General features: G+C 48.1%; 1 protein-coding gene across 10 annotated transcripts in view; it reads right to left on the reverse strand.

Annotated features, from left to right (window-relative positions):
* The window catches only part of PNPLA1 (patatin like phospholipase domain containing 1), a 74,129-nt gene that overhangs the window by 15,070 nt on the left and 35,911 nt on the right, over nucleotides 1-23,148 (reverse strand). For 8 of the 10 annotated variants that reach the window (XM_078000207.1, XM_078000206.1, XM_078000204.1 and 5 more), the window contains 4 exons: nucleotides 7,906-8,138; nucleotides 6,032-6,097; nucleotides 4,754-4,963; nucleotides 3,728-3,788 (listed from right to left, as the gene is read on the reverse strand). In XM_078000207.1, coding sequence (XP_077856333.1) covers nucleotides 3,728-3,788; nucleotides 4,754-4,963; nucleotides 6,032-6,097; nucleotides 7,906-8,058 — 490 coding nt within the window. In that variant the 5' untranslated portion in view covers nucleotides 8,059-8,138. The remainder of the gene's footprint in view (nucleotides 1-3,727; nucleotides 3,789-4,753; nucleotides 4,964-6,031; nucleotides 6,098-7,905; nucleotides 8,139-23,148) is intronic. The other 2 variants (XM_078000208.1, XM_078000205.1) reach the window with 1 other exon arrangement.

The raw sequence follows: 23,148 nt of genomic DNA on the forward strand, positions 1-23,148 counted from the left end.
GTACTTAGGAAGCTGAGGCTGGAGAATCGCTTGAACCCAGGAGGCATAGGTTGCAATGAGCCGAGATCGTGCCACTGCCTGGGCAACAGAGCGAGACTCCGTCTCAAAAAAGGAAGAAAATCCTGTCACATGCTACAGCTGCAACATGGATGAACCTTGAGGCCATTATGTTAGGTGAAATAAGCCAGTCACAAAAAGACAAATACCACATGATTCCATTTATATGAGGTACCTAGTGTATTCAAAACCATCAGCATAGAAAGTGGAATGGCGGTTGCTGGTGGCTGGAGGAAGACAAAAGGGGGAGTTGTTGATCAATGTGTGTAAAGGTTCAGTTTTGCAAGATGAAAACATTCTAGAGATCTGCTGCACAACAATATGAACATAGTTAACACAACTGAACTACGTGCTTAAAATTTGTTATGTGTTTTTTTACCACGATTAAAATATTTGTGGATGTATGTTAAACATGCATGTACGACGCAATCCCGTCATTCCATTTCTAGGTATTTACCCAAGAGAAATGAAAGCATATGTCCACACCAAGACTCATGTATGAGTGTTCACAGCAGCTTTATCCATAATAGCCCAAATCTGGAAATGACCTAAATGTCCATCAACAGGGGAATGGATAAATGGGCTGTGGCATATGCATACAGTGGTATATTCAACTCTTTTGGTAGGTGAGCTGTGGTACATTCATACAGTGGCACGGAACGTAATAAGGAACAAACTATTTATACATTCAACAACATGGATGAATCTCAAAATAATTATGCAGAGTGAAATAATTCAGATTTTAAAAAAGAGTTCACATTGTAGTGAATTAATCTGTGATGGCAGAAAGCAGATCGGGGTTGCTTGGGAAAGGCAGGGGGTGAGGGAAGGTGGGAGGGATCATGAAAGGGCATGAGGAAATTTTGGGGATGACGAATTATTCACTATCTTAATTGTGGTGATGGTTTCACAGGGGTGTGTGTGTGTGTGTGTGTGTGTGTGTGTACAGAGAGGGAGACACTTACCAAACTGTGAGAGGGAAGAAGGGAGTCGGGGAGGAAGGCGGAAAAGAGGTTTGGCCAGGCATGCCTGAATGCCGGATGGATATTTTAGACATGGCATCCTCTGAGCTCCAACCTCACTCAGCACCCACGTTCATACATCTGTGTGGGGAATGCGGATTTTCAAGCACGCCAGCGTGCACTGCCCTTCCCTTTGGCAGGAGGCTGCTGCCAGGATGGGTCGAGTGTAGAGAGAGTGGCTTGCCTGGCAGCAGGAATAATTAATTCTCCTCCCTTGGGAGGGAGGAAAAAGAGGTTGTGAGAATGTGAGCTGAGAAATGGAGGGTGACACCTTTTGGGGTATAGTTTCCTACTGGAGGTGACCCCCCACCCAGAAAGCAGCCTGAGGGAGGTCAGGCGGACTCCCATTTTCTGTTCCCAGATGGCAGGTAGGGATAAGGGTGTGGCTCTGGAGACCAACTGCAATTTCTCAGTATGTGTCAGTAGTTCCTGTTCACATCTGATGCAGGGAGAAAAATCCACTCCCACCAAATCCAAGAGGACTGAGGTGGTGGAGGTGAAATCTGTGCTGAAAAAGCCGTGCCATACACTGGCAAATTGGAAGAGGAAGCAAAAATAGTTGGTAGTCAGCACGAGACCATTTCTCCCTTAGGAGTTGTATCTGTTCCTACTTGGAGTGATTCCAGGGCCATTGAAGAAACCTGCCCCATCCATATACTGGCTCAATTTTGGGGGCGGATTCCTGAAGTGCCACCATCAGGTTTCACCCTGCAGTAGGCTGGACTGACCGTGGCTAGAACTCAGCACGTCTCATGAGAGCTACCATTTATTTGAGCGTTGTGCTAAGGTCTTGTGGCTTCGCTCCTTTAATCTTCGAAATAAAACCATAAGGTTCCATGATTAGGCCCCTTTTACAGATGAGGAGACTGAGGCCCCAGGAGATTAATTACCTGCTCGAGATCACACAGTTAGTAGGTGTCAGGAGCTAGGATCTAAACCCCCTTTTTCATAGGTTAGGAAACCAAGCCTTAGAGAGGGGAAGCGATTATCCGGAGGTCACACAGCTATGGGTGAGGTGGGGGCCTAGAGCTACTTGCCTCTAGAGCCCAGGTTTTCTCCAACCTGCTCTCCTATCTGTCCAGCCTGTCCACCCCCCTTGTTGGGAGAAAGGACCCAGGAGAAAGCAGAGACAGGATAAGGGGAGTTTGGGAAGCAGGAAGGAATTTTGAAGAAGGGAAAAATAAGTGAACACCTCCTAGGAAGAAAATCTCATCCAACCCCTTAATCTCACCCACAGAGTATTTTTTAAAGCTACATACACAAAAAGTTTACCACAGAATTACTCATAATCACAAACATTTGGAAACTCAAAGGAATGATCAAGCAAATTTTTCTGTACAGCTATGATGGAATATTATACAACTGCCAAAAAAGACAGTCACAAAGACGTGTGGCAACAAGGAAAATGCTTCTGATGTAACATTAGGTAAACCCTTTGATCTAGTGATCCTTTTTTCTGAAAATAATTGATTCTAAATATGGCAAAGCTTTTGTTGATTTCTTTCTTTTTTTAAAGACAGGGTCTTGCCTGTAATCCCAGCACTTTGGGAAGCCCAGAAGGGTGGATCATGAGGTCAGGAGATCGAGACCATCCTGGATAACACAGTGAAACCCCATCTCTACTACAAAAATACAAAAAACTAGCCGGGTGTGGTGGCGGGCGCCTGTAGTCCCAGCTACTCGGGAGGCTGAGGCAGGAGAATGGCGTGAACCCAGGAGGCGGAGCTTGTGGTGAGCTGAGATCCGGCCACTGCACTCCAGCCTGGGCGACAGAGCGAGACTCCTTCTCAAAAAAAAAAAAAAAAAAAGATGGGTCTCACTCTGTCGCCCAGAGTGGAGTGCCGTGGTGCAGTCATGGCTTGTTGCCGCCTTGACCTCAAGTAGCTTGGGCTATAAGCATGTGCCACCATACCCAGTTAATTGTTTAATTTCTTGTAGAGATGGGAGTCTCACAATTGCCCAGGCTGGTCTCAAATTCCTGGGCTCAAGTGATCCTCCTGCCTTGGCTTCCTAAAGTGCTGAGATTACAGGCATGAGCCACCACATCCAGTCTTGTTCATTTCTTGTAACAAAGATGTTTGCCATGGAGTTAGCACATAAAAGACATGTCATTGGAATTGTTTCTTCCACCCTGATAAAGCACAGAGAATATATAGGTGGAGGGACCACCATTTCAAACCTACACAGGGCAAAGGCTCTTCTCTGTGATTTGCTGGTCACTCAGAGTCTTACGCAAATATAAACTAGTGACATCCAGTTCTACCTTAATAATGCAATTTTACTGGAAAGAGAATAAAGTGGAAGAGAATGAAATGACATGAAAATGGAATTCTCCAGGGAGATCTGAACTCTGGATTTCCTAAATAGAGTTTTTACATTCATAAACATACATGTACAACTGTCCTAGACACTGTGCCCTTAGTTAACCCCAAAGCCCCCTTTACATGGAGATCCTATTTTCTAGACCCAGCGGTCTGGGCTGGGTGATGCAGCCTGTTAGATCCCCACCCCCATTTCCAGCTCTCCCAGGTGAAGGGCATCTCCGGGTCACAAATTTGGGGGGAATACCCCTCCACTCAGCCCTTCTACGGTTTGAACTGTCCCTACCCTCCAACACTGCCCTTGCCTGGGGCCCCACCGGTACTTACTCAGTCGCCTCAAGTACAAAACTGCATCCTCGTACCCTCGGTAGTAGTAATCGTGCAGGATCTGGGGGCGGGGCACCGGGAGAATAACCAAGGCTGCGGTGATGAAGGAAGCCACAGTTCCCCTGACCCAGGGCTGCTACTCCCATTGCTCTTGAACTTTATTTGATGGACTTTTCAAAACATACCCATCCAGTGTCCCATCCCTCACTATCTACTAAGAAGAATTGGGGAGCAATTCCTGGTCACACGCCCCAGTGATGCTGCGTTCATGAGTGACACTATTCATGGTGGATCCTCAGCCTCCCCTGGGCAGGAAAGTGTTGGGTGCTCATGGCAGAACCAGATGAGGTGCATTGGGGCCATATGAAGAGCAAAGTTTGGAGCCTGAGTTCAGGTCTCTGGGCTGCCCCTTATTGGCTGTGTTGCTCTCACCTCTCACAGCCTCAATTTCTTCATCTACAAAATGGGGACAGCAATAATATTGGTCACAGAGGATGCTAGAGGATTACATGAGGTATTACCCACAAAGCCTTTTCTGTAAAGGGCCAGATAGTAAATACTTATTTTGGGCTTTGCTGGCCACATGCAGTCTCTGCCTAATGTTCTTTTTCTTTTTCTTCTTTTTTTCCCCCATAACTCTCTAAAAATGGAAACCCCTTTCTTAGCTCACAGGCTGTACAAAAACAAGCCATAGGCTGGATATGGCCCGTGGGCTGCAGTTTGCCGACCCTTGCTTTGGTACATGAACTGTCTGAGTGGAAGGGTTCAGTTAATATTTCTATCAGCACTTCTGACATCATCTCGCTTTACAGGGGAGAACATTGAAGCCGGAAGAGCTTAAGGCACTTGTTCAAGGTCACATAGCTAGTTAGAAGCAAGGCCAGTAGGCAGCTCTAGGAGGAAGTTTAAGGGATCATTTGAGGGGAGGAGACTCAGATGGAACTTGAGTGGGCCCCAGTGGCTCTCTAACCCCACCCCTAGTCCCTGGTACCTTCCCCTACTCCCCAGACCCCTCCTGCCTCTCACCACCAGGTCCGGGGGGAACAATGCATGGGTCATCCTGGCGATGTTCTCCAGGGAGAACTGGAAGGAGCAGTTGAACATGCGAAAGTCGTGGAAGATGGCGGGGCAGTCCCGGGGACAGATGTCCTGCTGCCCACTGAAGGTGGAGATGGTGATGGCGTCGGTCCAGAAGGCGCAGGGCTGCATGCCTGTGAAGCCCCCATCAATGTACCTCTGTGTGGGGCAGAGTGAGAAATGCTCACCTGGGGCCAGAGTTCTCAGCCCCACTCGGAGTACCTCAAAATGGTCCATAGGACATGGTACCAGCTTCAAGGGCCCATCAAGGAAGGTCCAGAAGATCCTTCGGGATAAGCCTGGAGATGGAGGTCCTGGTGGGTGTGTGGTGTGCCCCTGGTCACTTGGTGAGTCCGCACTGGCCTCTGGACTCCCAGCCTGGTGCTCTGTCCTGCACTGATCCTCCCTCTGCTATCTTAGTGGTGCTGAGACTGGGGCTCCCAGGGCTCGTGTGCAGGGGACCCATACTCTGGGTAAAGCAGGAGACGTGCCCCTCTGCCACAGCCCCACCACCTGTTCACCCACAAGCCCCGTCCTTTCTGGGGCTTCTGTTTTCTCACCTATGAATGAAGGATGATAAATACTGAGGCTCTAACTCTCAGGCTGGCTGACATGCAATACGGGCTCCATCTACTACCTGAATCCTAGTCTCTGGCCCTAACTTTCTCTGCATATAAAATGAGGAAGGGGCATGAGCTAGACCATCACTACTCAGAGTGTGGCCCACCCACCAGCAGCATGGGCAGCACCTGAGGCTGGTTAGGAGCGGATCCTCAGGCCCTGCCGCAGATCGCCTGGATCAGAACTTGTGTAGTTTTACGAGACCCCGAGTGATTCACGGGCACATTAAAGTCTGTAAGGCCCTGGCCTAAAGGGCCTCAGAAAACATCCTCATCATTTGAGGTTCCAGGTCCCAGCGCTTCAGGGTCCACCTCCTCTGTTCCGAGAAGTCTGGGAAAGCCTGCCAAGCCTATGGAGCCTTGATTTGCCGGGCTCGGCAGTGGGTAGGTGGATCCAGAGAGGAGCCCACCCCAGCTGGAGAAGTTCATCTTAAAGACCCAGAAAGCCATCTACATTGGGAATTCTGAGTAACAACACGAGAAATTCTCCAACTCTAGGTCCTCCCACTGCATTCTGAGACCACCCTCCTGCTCCCCCAGGTGTGAGTCACAGGGACCCGAGGTCCCCTGGATCCCGGTTCACCCCTCACCATGCTGGAGCACTCACCACACCGCGGTAAGTCGGGGGGATGAGGCCGCAGTACACGGGGACGAAGCAGCTGCAGTATAGGGCCTGTATGGAGAGAACAGGGCTGAGATGCCAGAGGCCCAGGGGGCGGGGTGGGGACGGCTCGTCTGTCCGCTGCTGGGCCATCCACCACCAGGCCGGACCTCCTTAAATCCTAAGTGAAGGTGCCGCATTGGGAAGCAAAGCTCCGAGTTCAATTCCTGGCCTGGTCCTCACTAATGGGGTCCTTGGTAACCTACTTGGTCCGTCTGGCCCTGACATCCCAGCATTAAAGTGGGAGGGGGTCCTCAATAGCTTCAGGGTTCCTTCTGATGCTGAACTTTCATGAATCCAGTGGGATTCAACAACCACTAATGTGTGTCAGCAAAGGAGGCTGAGAGGCCCACCCTTGGGAGTGCTCTACAGGGGGGAGTGAGCAAGTGGGTGACGGTGCAGTGGGGTGACAGGGGCTTGGTGGAGGTGAGCATGGGCACTGTGGCTCCACAAGAGGGGTGCAGGCAGGGTGGGAGGGGATGAAGGCAAGTGCCCTGGCAGGAGGGACTGGGTTTCAGCAGCAGGCAAAGCAGCGTAGGAAGGAGGGAGGGGATCCCGGGCAGAGGGAGCGGCAGGTAGGAAGGCCCAGAGGTCTGGCTTGTGTGTGGTTTGCTAGGGTTGGCATGGTAGGAATGGAAGGTGGCGGAGAGGGCCGGGGAGAGAAAACTGCAGCAGTGGGCGATGAAGTCGGAACGGGGGTGGGCGTGAGGAGGCAGATCTGGAAGAGCCGGCTGCTGATAAACCCAGGGGGCCATGAGGAGTGGAGGAGGTGTCCGTGCACACTGCCTATTAATCCCTCATCCCCAGGATTACTGCCAGGCCAGTATGGGATGCAGATGGGGAGGCAAAGGCCCTGTATGTGGGGAAGGAAGGAGAGTGGAGATGTGGGGTGGAGGCCATGCAGCTTGACCCCTTTGTCCCGAAAGACAATGGGACCTATCTGCAGCCCTCTCCAGCAATCATTGTTCATAACTAAAGTTCATATTAATGAGCTTAGGGCAGTGCACTCAGAATTAGCATGCACTTTTCTTTTTTTTTTTTTTTTTTTTTTTGAGACGGAGTCTCGCTCTGTGGCCCAGGCTGGAGTGCAGTGGCCGGATCTCAGCTCACTGCAAGCTCCGCCTCCCGGGTTCATGCCATTCTCCTGCCTCAGCCTCCCGAGTAGCTGGGACTACAGGCGCCCGCCACCTCGCCCAGCTAGTTTTTTGTATTTTTTTAGTAGAGACGGGGTTTCACCGTGTTAGCCAGGATGGTCTCGATCTCCTGACCTCGTGATCCGCCCGTCTCGGCCTCCCAAAGTGCTGGGATTACAGGCTTGAGCCACCGTGCCCGGCCTAGCATGCACTTTTCTAAGTGATAACTGATTTGGTAGTAATTCAATCCCTTATCAAGGGCCACTGGAAGTGAGGAGGCAGAAAGGGGGCATGGGGGCCCGTCTCGCCTGACTGTTCTCACAAACTGTGAGTAATTCAGAGAGGACGCAGGGCAGCCCAGCCTGGAAGGCCCTGAAAGAGCCCCGGGCCCTCTGCAGGTCACACCTGGGCCTCTGGGAAGCTTCAGGCTTAGCACAGAGGGCCAGACAGGACGGACGTGAAGGCCAAAGCATTGAGGGTGGTGGTCAAGCCTGGTTTGTCCTGGGCTTCTGTGTCCATCTCATCTAACACTGCACCTTGCACAGGGAGACACTGGGGGCATGAAGCAAGGGAAGGACTAGGGAAGTGAGGCAGATGGGTGAGGCATCGGGCTGGGTGGTGGAGAGAGAGCAGGAGCAGCCCTCCCATGCCCCCTCTTTGGCCCTCCCTCCCTCCCAGCCCCCTTGCCTCAATGAGCTCCTCCTTGGACGTGAACTCTGAAACCACCACACTCTCCCCGTCCGTGAAGCGGGTGAGGCTCACATGGAGCTTTCCCGTGGTGACCTTGTAGGAGTCCTCGGGCAGGACCTGGTACAGAAACTGCCTCATCATCTGCACCATCTTGCAGGACGGGGACAAGGGCCCCAGGAAGGATTTCTTCACCTCGGCCACACCCACATTGAGGACTCTGAGGTACTCATCTGCAAAGGAAGCAGAGAAGAGGGGGTGGTCGGCGCCACCCAGTGGCCAGGGGCCAAGGGAGGTCTAGGGTGGTTTCTCCAACTCATCCAACAAATGGGGAAACCTAGAATTCGGGAGCTGGGAAAGCCCCAGGAATCGGCCTGCTGTCCCGCACATGAGGAAAGCAAGACACTGAGGAAGGAAGTCGCTGGCTCCAGAGAGCCCAGAGCTAGGCGATGGTGGAGCTGGACCCAGGCGTCCTGACCTTTGTCCAGGAGTTGCTACGTGACAGACACCTTCTTATCAACAGCTAAAGGAACACTTTACCCCAACCCCAAATAGCTTTCCGCAACTTCTTGTCACTCTGCCTGGAAGTCCACTGCCAGACCACAGTTCTGGGATCCTGTATGAGATTCCTATGAAAACACTGGTGCAGTTGGAAGCTGTTCCCAAGTGATGCCCTGGGATACTTGCTTTGTGCCCATTGAGTCTGTGGGCAGGGAGGGGGTGCTGGCCTTGGGCCGGTGAATCACGTGGAGGAGGTGAACTTTGTCTTGAAACCATTGTGTCACCTTTCCTTTATGGCCCTGGTCCAGGTCTGAGAGGGAGATGACCCTGAGATATGGAGTATGTAAGGCTCGCCTGTGCCATGTGCTCAGAGGGCAGATGTGCTATTCAGGGTGGCAGAAGAGGGTGTAATGTTCCCCACCCCAAGTCCCCAGAATCCCACCAGGGAAGTCTGTGTTGTCAGCTTAATAAGAAGTGATAACTTGCTTAATTCCCACAACAATACTGGGAGATAGGTATTTCTATCTTCCTTTTACTGATCAGGAAACTGAGGCTCAGATAGGTAATATAACTTTCCCAGGGTCAGCGTCAGCCAGTTAGTAAGTGGATAAAGTTAGCATTTCAACCTAGGTTGTGTGACCCCAGAGCCTGGGCTCCTTCTACTACGCTAAGCCAAAAGCTTCTTCTGGAGCTGAGCCCACACCTACTTTTTGCTGACCACTGCTCATCTCTACCCTGTGCAAGCCTTTGGGAAAATCAGGAGTGAAGATAGCTCTGGAAAGGATTGCTAACTTTTTTAAACAAACATTTATTTGTAAAACATGCTGTAATACGCTATAGTGAAGAACTTTCTTATAGTTAGTGTCATGTAGCAATGGCTACAAGGGAAGCTGTGTGGTCATGAGTTTTCCGCCATGGGAGGTAACCAGGCAGAGGCTGGATAAGTACCTCTGTCAGAGAGTTTATCAAAAAGATTCCTGCATGAGTGGTAGGGCTAGGATTCCTTCCAGTTTTGAGATTCTGGGATTCTCACAGGCACCTCGCAATACATCTGGGAAGTAATCAGTGTGCCTTACTCGCCTATTTATAAACAGAGCAGCTGAGACACAGAGCGGTTAAGTGATTTGCCCAAAGTCACATGGCAATTTGGGGACAAGCCAAAACTAAGGATGCCCTACTCCTCTTGTATTTTACAGTTTACAGATTATTCACCCCAGTCCTGGAGGTAAGATAAGAAGCTTCAGCACCATTTTACAGATGCAGAAACTCACACAGAGAAAAGGTAAGTGTCTTGCCTGAGGTCAGGCAGCCAGGCAGTGATTTTTCTGACTCCATACCCCACCTTCTTTCCCTGGGATTTGGACTGATCTCAGGAATGAAGAGGCTGAGCAAGCCTGGGTTGCCATGGTGACAGCCTTTTTTTTTTTTTTCCAACCTTCAGAATTACACCTGCTTATGTGTAGTAGGGACCGCCCTGAGCAATGGATCATCATAGCTGTTACCCTCCTACAGGGGAGGGTGCTCCTGGGAGGCAGAAAGGCCCTACAGTTTTAGTAAGGTTAGACTTACCATGTGCCAACAGTGGTAAACAGTGTCTGCCCTCAAGGGAGGGCAGAGGCTAACCCACTCACAGGTGATGCAGCAACTGCTCATTTGGATACCAAGGTGTTGGATCACTGAGGTCTCGCCCATAAGACCAGCCGGGATGGGGAGTCAAGCCGGGGCAGGGAATTCTTAGTGACCAGCTTAACACCTTGCAAGGGTCAATGGCTTTTCCCATGATGCCTGGGAGCCAGGAATGCCTGATCTCCCAGCAGAAGCCACCCCTGGGAGGGAAGCAAGGAAATTTGTTCTTATTACAAAACTCAGACATGCTCATTATGGAAAAACTTTTAAAAATGCAGATAAGCAGAAAAAAAATAAAATGTCTTGGAATCCCTCCTCCTAGTGACTAACATTTGGTCTGTCTCCTTAAACTATATATTTTATTTTTATTCATACTTATAAAGGGTCATACAATACATACTATTTGTAATTTGCTTCTTTCACTTAATCTGTTGTGAATGTTTTTCCAGGTCAACAAATATTCATTTATAACCTAATTTGTTTTTTCAAATAAGGTTTTGTTCTGTCACCCAAGCTGGACACCATGATAGCTCACTGCACCCTGGAATGCCTGGCTCAAGCAATCCTCTCACCTCAGCCTCCTGAGTAGCTGAGATTACAGGCATGTGCCACCATACCCAGCTAACTTTTTTATTTTTGTAAAAATAGGGTCTCATTATGTTGCCCAGGCTGGTCTTGAACTCCTAGTCTCAAGCAATCCTTCCACTTTGGTCTCCCAAAGTGCTGGGATTATAGGCATGAACCACTGCACCCAGCCTATACTCTAATATTAAAAGCAGTATGGAAAACTGTTGTAAGGTTATACCATTATTTATTGATCAGGAAACCAAGAGTGGTTGGCTATTTAGTTTGTTTCATTGCTTTTCTAAATAAATGATGCAATGAACAATCTCATGCTAACTTCTTTATCCATATACTTATTTTCCTTAGGATAAATTCCTAGAAGTGAGAATGCTAGGTCAAAGGCATGCATATTTAAAGTCTTATAATGTTTACTTTAATGGTGGCTTTAGTATATTATTCATCTACAGTCAACTCACCTATTCAGTGGTGGGAGTGGGTGACAGGAACAAAACATGGGACAAAATAACGGAAACAGTGTCGACATTCCAAAGTACTGACATCTGAAAATGGTGCTATCTGGAAATTAGCAATGCTCTAGCCAGTCATGTAGCCTGGGAGGAAGTGGGCAGGAAGTTGTCTGATTCTCTCAGTCTAGCTCTGCTGCTGCTGGCTGAAGCCACACACCAAAAGATACTGTTAGCTCTGCATCTTCTTAGTTCTCTCCAGGTGTGTGTGTGGGGGGGGGTGTGTATGTGTGCGTGTTCCTGTCTGTCTTCAAAGTCTCTGTCTTTCTCTGTGTCTCTCTTTGTCTCTGTCTCTGTCTATCTCTCTCCTTTCTCTCTCGCCCAGCAACTAATCTGGTTAAACAAATCTATGCTAGTAGAAAGTTAAGTGTTAAGCATAGCAATTGCTGGGTGCTGAGAGAGGGGATAAATTTAGCTTACTTCTTTATGTATTACCATATTTTCCAGCACCTTCTCCCATTTAAAGGCCTCCTTCCGAGCTGCATGCTGCCAGGCTCTGAGACACAGAGTCCCATACTAACCACAGCAAGGTTATTAGAAGCAGCACCGCAGACCCAATGTGTCCTGATCAGGGTACTCAAGGTTGACTGTTCCCACCCCTCAGCCCACCCTAGGCACATCCACTTCTGCTCAGAGGAGGGGTTTCTCTGAGGGCAAATCTGGTTCTCCTCCTCCTCTCACAATAGCCTATCACTGAGCTTTGCCCATACAAAGGTCTTCAGAAACCTCCCCTGAGGGCTGGAAATTCCTCCAGGGCAGAGATGGGCCATAATCTATGCCCATCAAGCCTCTCAGTATGTGAACAAAGGAATACAAAAACCTGAGAGCAATGGAGATGCCCCCAAGGAAGAGCTACTTGACTTAATTACCCAATAAAAGCTTGAAGGCAAGATCATCCCAGATAGATGGGTAGACAGCAGAGTTAACAATATTGATTAGTGTGGTCAGCTCACCAGGTTTTATGAGTCTAATGTGCCAAGAAAAATAAGTAAATAAGATGCTGGGTCAATGCTGGGTGTGGTGGTTCATGCCTGTAATCCCAGCACATTGGGAAGATGAGATGGGAGGATCGCTTGAGCCCAGGAGTTTGAGACCAGCTCTGGCAACATAGCAAGACCCCTGTCTCTACAAAAAATAAAAATAATAATAATAAAATTAGCCAGGCATGGTGGCATGCATGCTGCTGTCATCCCAGCTACTTAGGAGGCTGAGGTGGGAAGATCACTTGAGTCCGGGAGGTGAAGGCTGCAGTGAGCCATGATTGCACCACTGCACTCCAACCTGGATGACAGAGTGAGACCCTGCCTCTAAAAAATAAAATGTAAAAAGATGTTGAGACCGGGAGATTTTTGAAGGGCACTTGGAAGCTATATTTCCAAGTTTCAGCCACTCGGAGAGTCTTTCTTTTTTTAATTTGATTTAAATTTTTTTTTAGAGACAGGGTCTCACTCTGTTGCCCAGGCTCCTCAAAGTATCCTCCCACCTCAGCCTCCTGAGTAGCTGGAACTACAGGCATGTGCCACCATACTGGATAATTCTTTTTATTTTGTAGAAACAGGGTCTCTAGCCCTGTTGCTCAGCCTGGTCTCAAACTCCCTGGCTCAAGCAATCCTCCCACCTCAGCCTCCCAAAGTGCGGGGGTTACAGGCATGAGCCACTGTGCCCAGCTGATCAGAGTCTTTCCGTGACCACATCCATTTCTTGGAAAGAGCTTAGGCTTTGGAGCCAGGCAGATTTGGTTCAAATCCCAGCTTCACCACATGCTATCTAGATCATCACTGGCCACTTAAATAACATCTTTCATCCTCAACTTTGTTGCCTGTAAAATTAGTCTAAGAATACCTACCTTACTGGATTATGAAGAGGCAGACAGCTTTTAAAGTGCCTGTACCCAGTAAATGCTCAAACATTGGGTATGGCAATCATTCCTTATGTGACAAAGCGTTTGGATGTTTCGGACTCTCAGCCTACTCATCTGAACAGAAGACAGTGATCCCAGCCCCCACATCCTTATCAAGCTGTGGTCAGGCTCAAGTGTGGAATCAAAAGAGCAAAATACGAGCGTGGAGCGAGAGGGTGCGCCCCAGTTTCAGAATAGTGTAGGCCTGACTGGGAGAACACTCCCTCTCCTGTCAACTTGGGGGATCCTACAGATATAGTAGGGGGAAAAAGGGGCTAGAAAAATCATCAAAGGGGAAGAAAAGGGATAATTGTACATGCGTTTATTTGTTTAGGTGGATAATGTTCCCCCCTACACAAGGGCAAGGATGGTCTCTGTCTTGTTCATTCCTTTGTCCCTAGCACTCAATATAGTGCCTGGAATACGGTCGGCACTTAAGAAACATGCACGCAGGCATGAATAATGGATAAATGAACGAACTCCAGAACCTGAAGCGGGATACTGAGGCCCAGAGAGAGAAGTCGCTATTCAAGATGACCCAGAGGATGAAAACAGAAGGCTTTTCTTCCCCATCTCCACGTGGCCTCTTGCTAAATGAAAAATCATAGAAAGACGGGCTCTTGGGGCTGATAATTTAAGCTGCTGAGGATGCCGTTCACAGGGGGCCGGAATTAGGTCTGCAGCGAGGGATGGATCAGCCACAGAGGATGGGACTGCGGGGCCCCAGGCTCAGGGCGCACTGGTAGCCTAGCAACAACCTCCGGTTCAGCCAATCACTGCGAGGCGCCGCCGCAGGCCCTGCTCCCAGAGCAGCGTGCGTGGTGGGCGCGCGGGGAGCGGGGGGCGCAGCAGCCCCTGGGGAGGCGCCGACAAATGCTCAGAATCCCAGCATGGAGCACCTGAGAACTGGCTGCTCCTCTCTGGTCCCTAATTGCAGACTGAATTGTAATCTGCATTTTCCTGTGGGTATATCTTGAATACCCGACCCCAACGTAATAATAATAATTGTTATCATCTTAACAACAATCGTTTCCCTAAGCAGGCTTTCCCACCTATTATCTCAGTTTATTTTCACAGTGACAGCCAGCCTCCGAGGAGCAGTGACCCTGGTTTATTTACCATTTTATTTCTATGCCCTACACTGCAGGGGTATTGATTGAAAAACAGTTTGGCTTGAAGCTACAGTGCCACTACTGGAAGGTTTACAGAGACCCTTTGGGGCAGTGAGTTTTCAGTTAGGGAGCCTTTGTTCAAAAGAAATCTTAAGTGGAAACCCAATATATAAAACAACAAAAAATGTGGCTGTTCTGGGTTGAGGCTCTTCTGAGACTCTGTCCCATCACCCCACCCTCCCTAGGAAGGTAGCCCCCAAAACACTGCCCTGAGACTCCTAAGATTCTGGGATCCTAGGTCAGAAATAGGATCCCAGCGAATTCTCACATTTTACAGGTAAGAAATCCTGCCCAGGAAAAAGGTGAGGCTCAATAAATATCGGCCGGATGGATGGATGAGTGGATGGATGTTTGGATGGTTGGTTAGATGGATGGATGGATAAAGGAAGGATGTACCCTGGGACCTAGGTCACACAGTTTCTGTTTGCAGAAATAGAACGAGAATGTATGTGAAAACTCACATTTTTCTCTCTGTACTGAACGCATTATAGGCTTTCGCCAACAGCAAAACAACTCTGACCTATTTAGCACTTCAAATCAAACCAAACAAAACAATGTTTTTAATGGATAATAACAATCCTCCACATAGACCTTCTTCTAACGCTAAGAGTTTACTAAACAATTGGATTTAAAAGTTCAGACTGGCTTATATCCGGTTGTCATGGAAACAGAAGTGTCTTCCGCTGATTCATCACCTATGCTCCTAGCAAGGTGTCCACAGGACTCTTTGCTTGCCCTCAAGTAGAGGGCCTGGGGCCTCAGCCCTCAGCCCACTATGAGCTTTTCCCCCCAGAATTCAGGCACAACCTCCAACATCCCACTGCAGGTTCTTACTGATCACCCTGAGGTGAAACAGGCAGAGAGGGAATGCATCTAGAAAGTTCCCTGGAAATGATCATGTATTCAGGGCCATCACCCCTGCTCTTTTCTCTGTTTTCTTTGGTGGACCCAGAAGTCCTTTTGGGGTCCTGCTCCAAGGTAGGAATTAATACTGCCTCCCATCTAGGCTGTGGCCTCTCCTGCCCTATAGATTCTCCCTGCACTACCCAGGGGACACTGGGATGATGCCACAGCTGTGAACTGAGTCACCCCCTAGTCTTAAGACTCAGCTGGACTTGAGGTCTGACAGGGCAAACCACAGGCAGTGTGCTCTATCAACTCTGCTTCTAACTTGTGCTCCCACAGGGATGCATACTAGACTCTGAGTTAGGGCATAGCAGGAGATTCTTTCTTTTTCTGTTTTTTCTTTCTTAATTTTTTTAGAGATAGGGTCTCACTACATTGCCCAGGCTGGACTTGAACTCCTGGGCTCAAGTGATCCTCCTGCCTCAGCCTCCTGAGTAGCTGGGGCTACAGGTGCATCACCACACCCAACTGAGGAGATTCTTCCTTACGTGCTGATTTCATGATTACAGAGTTGGGTTACCCACAGGATTCAAGGGTGAACTCCTAACTCAGGGGAACCAAAGAAGTCTGGAGGTTTATTTACCATTTGTTTGGCTGTCTTCCCCCTAGAATTGGAAAAAGAGCTCAACTGTCTTTCTTGAATTTGAGCCCAAAGTGAAGCAAATAAAACAATGCTATTTTAATACTAAGTGAGTGGGTTTAAAAATGGATCCACCAAATGCAGTGTGGAATCCTGGATTGGATTCTGGGACAGAAAAGAGACATTAGTAGAAAAACTGGTGACATTCTAATAAATCTGCAGTATAGTTAATAGGAATGTACCAATATTAATGTCTTAGTGTTGGCAAATGGGCCATGGTTATGTAAGATGTTAACATTAGGGGAGACTGGGTGAAGGATATGCAGAACTCTGTACTATTTTAGCAACTTTTCTGTGAAGCTGACATTGTTCCAAAATAAAAAGTTTATTATTAAAATTTTTAAAAACACAGATCGACCATCCTGGCTAACACTGTGAAACCCCATCTCTACTAAAAAAAAAAAATACAAAAAATTAGCCGGTGCGGTGGTGGGCGCCTGTAGTCCCAGCTCCATGGGAGGCTGAGGCAGGAGAATGGCGTGAACCCAGGGCGCGGAGCTTGCAGTGAGTGGAGATTGCGCCACTGCACTCCAGCCTGGGCGACAGAGCGAGACTCCGTCTCAAAAAAAAAAAAAAAAAAAAAAAAAAAAAAAAAAAACAAAAAACACACACACACACAGATCAAGCCAGGTGTGGTGGCTCACGCCTGTAATCCCAGCACTTTGGGAGGCTAAGGCAGGTGGATCATGAGGTCAGGGGTTCAAGACCAGCCTGGCCAAGATGGTGAAACCGTGTCTCTACTAAAAACACAAAAATTAGCCGGGCGTGGTGGTGGGCACTTGTAATCCCAGCTACTCAGAAGGCTGAGGCAGGAGAATTGCTTGAACCTGGGAGGTAGAGGTTTCAGTGAGCTGAGATCTTGCCACTGTACTCCAGCCTGGGTGACAGAGCTAGACTCTTGTCTCAAAAAAATTAAATTAAATTAAATAACACATACACATACACACAGATGAAGCAAGGCTGTTGGGGATACAGTGTCTTGCACTCACAGGGGCTCAGTTAACACCTTCTGATACCAGGGGGATGGATTAACATATGTCACCTACGTGAGTTGTTTTCCAAATAGATGTTTCTACTGCGTAACGAACACATTCAGAGCTTTACCAGATCTTCCATTCAATGTTCTACTAAAAAGTCCAAGGGATTGTTTGGGGAAAATGAATCTTTACCCATTTGGATGGAGAGGTTTAAACATGTAAAGCATAAGTTCCTTTGAGTGAGATGGAAGATACTGGGTCCAACATGGTAATGGGAGTTACAACAACTACACAATGACACCATCTCCATAATATTGTATAAAAAGTCCTTTTGTATTTGTCATGCCATTCGATCTCACTTTCTTTCTTTTTTCTTTTTTTTTTTTTTTTTTTGAAACAGTTTCTCTTTTATTGCCCAGGCTGGAGGGCAATGGCACGATTTTGGCTCACTGCAACCTCCCCACCTCCTGGGTTCAAGTGATTCTCCTGCCTCAGCCTCCTGAGTAGCTGGGATTACAGGTGCCTGCCACCATGCCTGGCTAATTTTTTGTATTTTTAGTAGAGACAGGGTTTCACCATGTTGGCCAGGCTAGTCTCAAACTCCTGACCTCAGGTGATCCACTTGCCTTGGCCTCCCAAAGTGCTGGGATTACAGGCATGAGCCACTGCACCCGGCCTGATCTCACTTTCTTAACCAATGTATAAATAATTGCTTGACCCATGGAGTGTAACAAGAAAACTGTCATGTTGCTTGCAAAGCAATTTCTGAAATCATGATTAGAGAGGATGTAGAATGTAGACATTTAGAGAAATACCAGTCTTGGCTCTGTTGTATAAACCTGGGAAAATTATCTAATCTCTCTAAATCCCTGTTTCCTCATTTGTAAAGTGAATATAAATATAGTATCGCTTCATAGGGTTGTGAGGGGATTAGAGTAAATGATGCATATGAAGCACTTAGCACGGGACCTGGCACATTCTAAGTGCTTGGTAAATAGCTGTTATTCGAAAGACACTAGGATGTGAATTTGAGCAGAATACCTTTTTAGAGAAAACACTGCCATCTCAGATAACTAATTTTTGGAGTGATTTTTAATGAAGACATTTTGATTCTGAAAGTGTCCCCAGCAGCCAGGACTGAAATCCAAGTTACATCTGGGCAACATATACATGTACACACCCACTCACACTCACCTACATACCTGCAACAGGAAAAAATGGAGGTTCTCATTCAGGTCTTAAGGAACTTCCAGCTCCAGTAGTACGGTGGGCTGAGCTAAAGAGGAACCTCTCCAGCTTCAGAAACAAGAGATCAGGTGCCTTGGCTCATGCCTGTAATCCCAGCACTGTGGGAGCCGGAGGCAGGCAGATCGATTGAGGCCAGGAGTTCAAGACCAGTGTGGGTAACATAGTGAGACCCTGTCTCTACAAAAAAAATTAAAAATTAGCCAGACATGGTGGCACGTGCTTATAGTCCCAACTACTCAGGAGGCTGAAGCAGGAGGATCGCTTGAGCCCAGGAATTCGAGGTTACAGTGAGCTATGATGGCGCCTCTGCACTCCAGCGTAGGTGACAGAGACCCTGTCTCAAACAACAAAAACAACAACAATAACAATAAAAAGCGCAATATTAAATAAAATATAAAACAAAGTTGTAAGACATGGTTGAACTCACGAGAAAGGAAGAAATGAAGAGGGAACTGAAAGTCAGTGACATGAGAAGGAAAGCTGATGATGTGGTAACTGCGGGGACTGTTACCAGACCAGAAACTGTCAGGGACAGGGACTGCATTCTTGGGCTGGGTGAACTGAGACCTCTGCTTAAAGCTAGGACCCTCCAAAGGCTGCTGGGCTATTGCGAGATGCCAGTGGCTTGTGTCTGCACAGGGATCTGGGTGAAAAAACAGTTTCCCATAAAAATGGAAGACCCAAATCTGTATTACATATGGTTTAGAGCTTGAATTGATACAACCTACAGAGTAATTAACATGAAAAGTGTTCCCAAGTCAGCAATAATCCTAGGGTGTTTGGCCAGAACCAGTGCAGACTAGCTGAGATGGGTCCTTCCACTGCTGGGGCCACACAGAATTCCCGCAGAAAAACCAAGTCCTTGTGCAGATGAGCTCACGATTATCATGAAAAACATTGCTTAGACCAGGCTGGATTCCAGTCATCTTTGTTTTTGTTTGTTTTTTGTTTTTTGTTTTTTCTTTTTGAGACGGAGTCTCACTGTGTCGCCAGGCTGGAGTGCAGTGGTACAATCTTGGTTCACTGCAACCTCCGCCTCCTGGGTTCAAGCATTTCTCCTGCCTCAGCCTCGCAAGTGGCTAGGACTACAGACACATGCCACCATGCTAATTTTTGTATTTTAGTAGAGACGGGGTTTCACCATGTTGGCTGGGATGGTCTTGATCTCCTGAACTCGTGATCTGCCTGCCTCTGTCTTCCAAAGTGCTAGGATTACAGGCGTGAGCCACCGCACCCGGCTTGTTTGTTTTAATAAGGTTTAATTCGTTCTCTGGGACATTCTTGAGTTTGGAAAGTGCTGCTTTATCTATGCTTTTCTATTTCAAGGTAATTTTCTTTTCACCTATTCATCCATTCATTCAACATTCATTCTTCAAAGACTTATTTTGTGACTAATATTTGCCAAGCACTGGGCCAGGAATGCATCCATGACTTCTTTTGTCTTTCACTATAATGTCCAAGAGATGTGTTTCCAATTATCCAAGTCACAGATGGCAAAACCAAGGGCAAGATGGGTCCCTGGCCAGCCAAAAACCCACGGAACTCAAGGGCAGAGTTGGAAGTTCAGCCCCAGCCCTCCTCCTTTCTGGGAACTGTATTCTCCACCAATCCTGACCATGTCTCATTCCTCAACTGAGTGACAAAGATGGGTGCATGAGTGACCAAGGAAAGGAGTTACTAAAGCGAGGTTCTCACAGAGGAAGCCCAGTGCCAGTCCCAGTGGATCAGAATACACCTTGAGCCACCTATCAATGACAATAACTAGCCAGCCTCAGCTCCAGGACCCCAGGAGAATTTCAGCTACTGGACGGGCAGGAGCTGCCAAAGGAAGCACTGGCCTGGGTGTGGGAGGCCAATCAAAATACTTCTCCAGTGCTCTGTCTCCACGGGAGGAGTTGTGCTGGGTCCTGTTGTGCACACATTTGCGGGGCAGGGGGCAAAACATACAGCTACTCTGGATCTCTCATGTGTTTTGCAAGATCCCTTTGAAGCCTGTTTCCTGTCCAGAGGGACAAGCCACCTCCCTTTCTGAGAACACAAGCATGTTTGCACCGGGGGGTAACTACCCCTGCAGATCTCTCAGCCTGGAACTCTCTTCCCTCAGTGCACATGGCTCTCTCCTAGCTTCATCCACCTCAGAGGGGCCTTCGCAGGCCAGCCCACCCAACACTGTGCCCTTGTGTCATTCTCCCATCCTTTCCCTGCTTTATCTTCTCCTTTGAGCACGCATGCTGGCCTTTTTTATATGTTTAATTTTCTATGGTTTAATTTCACCAAGAGAATGTCAGTTTCATGAGGGTGGACATCCACTGCTTTGTTCACGGCCAGATCCCCAGGACCTAGAATGAATGAGCTAATGAATCATCTATTTCATCACCGTAATTCAGCCAAAATCTGATCCTCAACCTCCTTGTCTGCATCTTGTGGGAACCGGGCTCAAACAGCAATTCTCAAACTTTAAAAGAAATTACTGAAAGATTTTCTTCAAATATAATTTTAGAAAGATCCCCCATGTATGAGATGGACAACAGCAGGGCTGTACTAGTGCAGCCAGGGCTTCAGACGTGTCTGTCCCCTGCTTTTCCTCCCCATCTGCAGAACCCTACGGATCCCTGGAACACAGTTTGGAAACTATTGACCTAAGTGAGGTCTGTCTCCAACTAGTCACTTTCTCTCCCAGGGTCTAAATACAATTACCTGTAAAATGAGGGAGTTGGACTTGCTGACCTTGACACTGTAATATCCTAGCATTATCCATATCCATAACTACAGAAAATCATCCAAGAGCCAGGGAAACTACAAAATACAAATTGCAAAGACACATTCAGTGTCACACTGGCCAATAGCCAGCAAACACCAGGATGTTATCAAGGAGCTCTTGTTTTATGAGCAGTTTGTGGGAGCCATAGGACCCACAAGATCTCAGCTTGCTCAGCCAACCTAGTGGATGAAATGAGACACCGTATCTGTAACAGTTAAGACTGTACAACATCAAATGCTAGAATAGGTGGACAGATTTTATGGGCAAACTGGACATCATGGAAAAGAGAGATGGAGTGGGGTAAAATGGGATGGTGTCTGGGGAGAAGGTTTTCTCTCTGAAAGGGGGGCAGAGGGTCATTCTAGGAAGGGGACACAATAGGTGCCATGGTACACTGCCCAGGCCCCCTGCTGCAGGACCGAAGCTCTCATGCTTCCACTGCCAGAAGGGCAGCTGCTGGTGGGCCAGAGCTGAGCCTTTTCCCAGACAACAAACTGGACTTGGCTTTGTGATTGTTTGTTTGTTTGTTTGTTTGTTTGTTTGTTTTTAGAGACATGGTCTCACTCTGTCGCCCAGGGTGGAGTGCAGTGTGGCACAATTGTAGTTCATTGCAGCCTCAGACTGCTGGGCTCAAGGGATCCTCCCACCTCAGCCTCCTGAGTAGGTAGGACTGTAGGGATAAGCCATCACATCTGGCTAATTATTTTATTTTTTGTAGAAACAGGGTCTCACTTTGTTGCCCAGGCTGGCCTAAAACTCTTGGCCTTAAGCAATTCTCCCACCTTAGCCTCCCAAAATTCTGGGCTCACAGGCACGAGCCAAGGGACCTGGCCAACTTTGTGATTATGAAGTCATGGTCTTGGTCTCAGGCAGGGGCAGAGTTTCTCCAGGATCCTCATGCCATTGATTATGGTTGTTGCAACGCAGACTGCTCGTTGTCCCCAATACCCATTCTCCCCTTCTTCTTTCGTAATTGAACCTCCGATTTTTAGCTGGCCACATGGCCTCCCAAAATAAAGTCTACATTTCCTAGGTTCTCTTGCAGTCAGGTGTGACCATGTGACTAAATTGCAATCCATGGGATGTAGCTGACAGGACGTGTATCACCTCCGAGTCCTGCTCTAAAGGACTGTGCCCTTCCCTTTTCCCTTTCCGACTAGCTGGAGTGCAGACATGGCAGGGGCACTTGGACCACAGGAGAGGCTACACCTTTCAATTCCCGACGTCAGTTGACTTGCACTGTTTACCATGCTCTGGAGGCACCACGTTTCCCCACTGCGTGGCTTTGTCGTGTTGTCATGCTACATCCCTGCTGGAAGCCTTGGTTCCTGCCCAACCTGTCTCTACCTGTCCAACTTCTACTCACCTTTCAAGCACGGACTAGCCCAAATGCCACTTCTATGAGGCCTTCCATGTTTGGAAGTGTTTTCTCCATCCCTCTGCACTCCTATGCCTTATAATTCTCTAACATTAAATTGCAACTTTCTTTTTTTTCTTTATTCTTTTTTTTGAGACAGAGTCTTGCTCTGTCGCCCAGGCTGCAGTGCAGTGGCGCGATCTCAGCTCACTGTAAGCTCTGCCTCCCGGGTTCACGCCATTCTCCTGCCTCAGCCTCCCGAGTAGCTAGGACTACAGGCGCCCAACACCATGCCCCGCTAATTTTTTGTATTTCTAGTACAGACGGGGTTTCACTGTGTTATCCAGGATGGTCTCGATCTCCTGACCTTGTGATCCGCCCGCCTCGGCCTCCCAAAGAGCTGGGATTACAGGCGTGAGCCACCGTACCCAGCTCAATTGGAACTTTCTTGCATTATAACTATTTGGTAGCTGCCTTTAAGTTTGAGTGGACTGTAAGCTCCTTGTAGCAAGATCAGAGTTTCATTTTGTGTTATATCTTCACATCCTCTGCAGGGCCTAGTATATGCTCAACTAACACGGAAGGAAGGAAAGAAGGAAGGAAGGAAGGAAGGAAGGAAGGAAGGAAGGAAGGAAGGAAGGAAGGAGGGAAGGAGGGAGGGAGGGAGGGAGGGAGGGAAGGAAGGAAGGAAGGAAGGAAGGAAGGAAGGAAGGAAGGAAGGAAGGAAGGAAGTAGGGGAGGGAGGGAGGGAGGAAGGGAAGGACGGAGGGACAGACTGGCTTGCCAGTTTTTTATGGGGAGAAAGGTGCCAAGAAGTAGCTTAAGTGGGAGTAGGGTTTTAAGTCTGCCAAATCACTATTCTTTTATAAGAAACATTTTATTTTTCAAAATTATGCAAATGCAGCTTCAAGGCATGTTTCCAACCCCACTTCTGACAAGATTGGAAACTCTGGACCCCCAGTGGCAATCACGGAGACCACCCCTCCTAGGTGAATGAATGGGTTAATGAAGGTTACCACCTCTCTAGTAAAAACCAGGCACTGTGTTAAGTGCTTTTACAAACATTT

Source organism: Macaca mulatta, chromosome 4 (genome assembly GCF_049350105.2).
Source record: "Macaca mulatta isolate MMU2019108-1 chromosome 4, T2T-MMU8v2.0, whole genome shotgun sequence".
Taxonomy (NCBI): Eukaryota; Metazoa; Chordata; class Mammalia; order Primates; family Cercopithecidae; genus Macaca; species Macaca mulatta.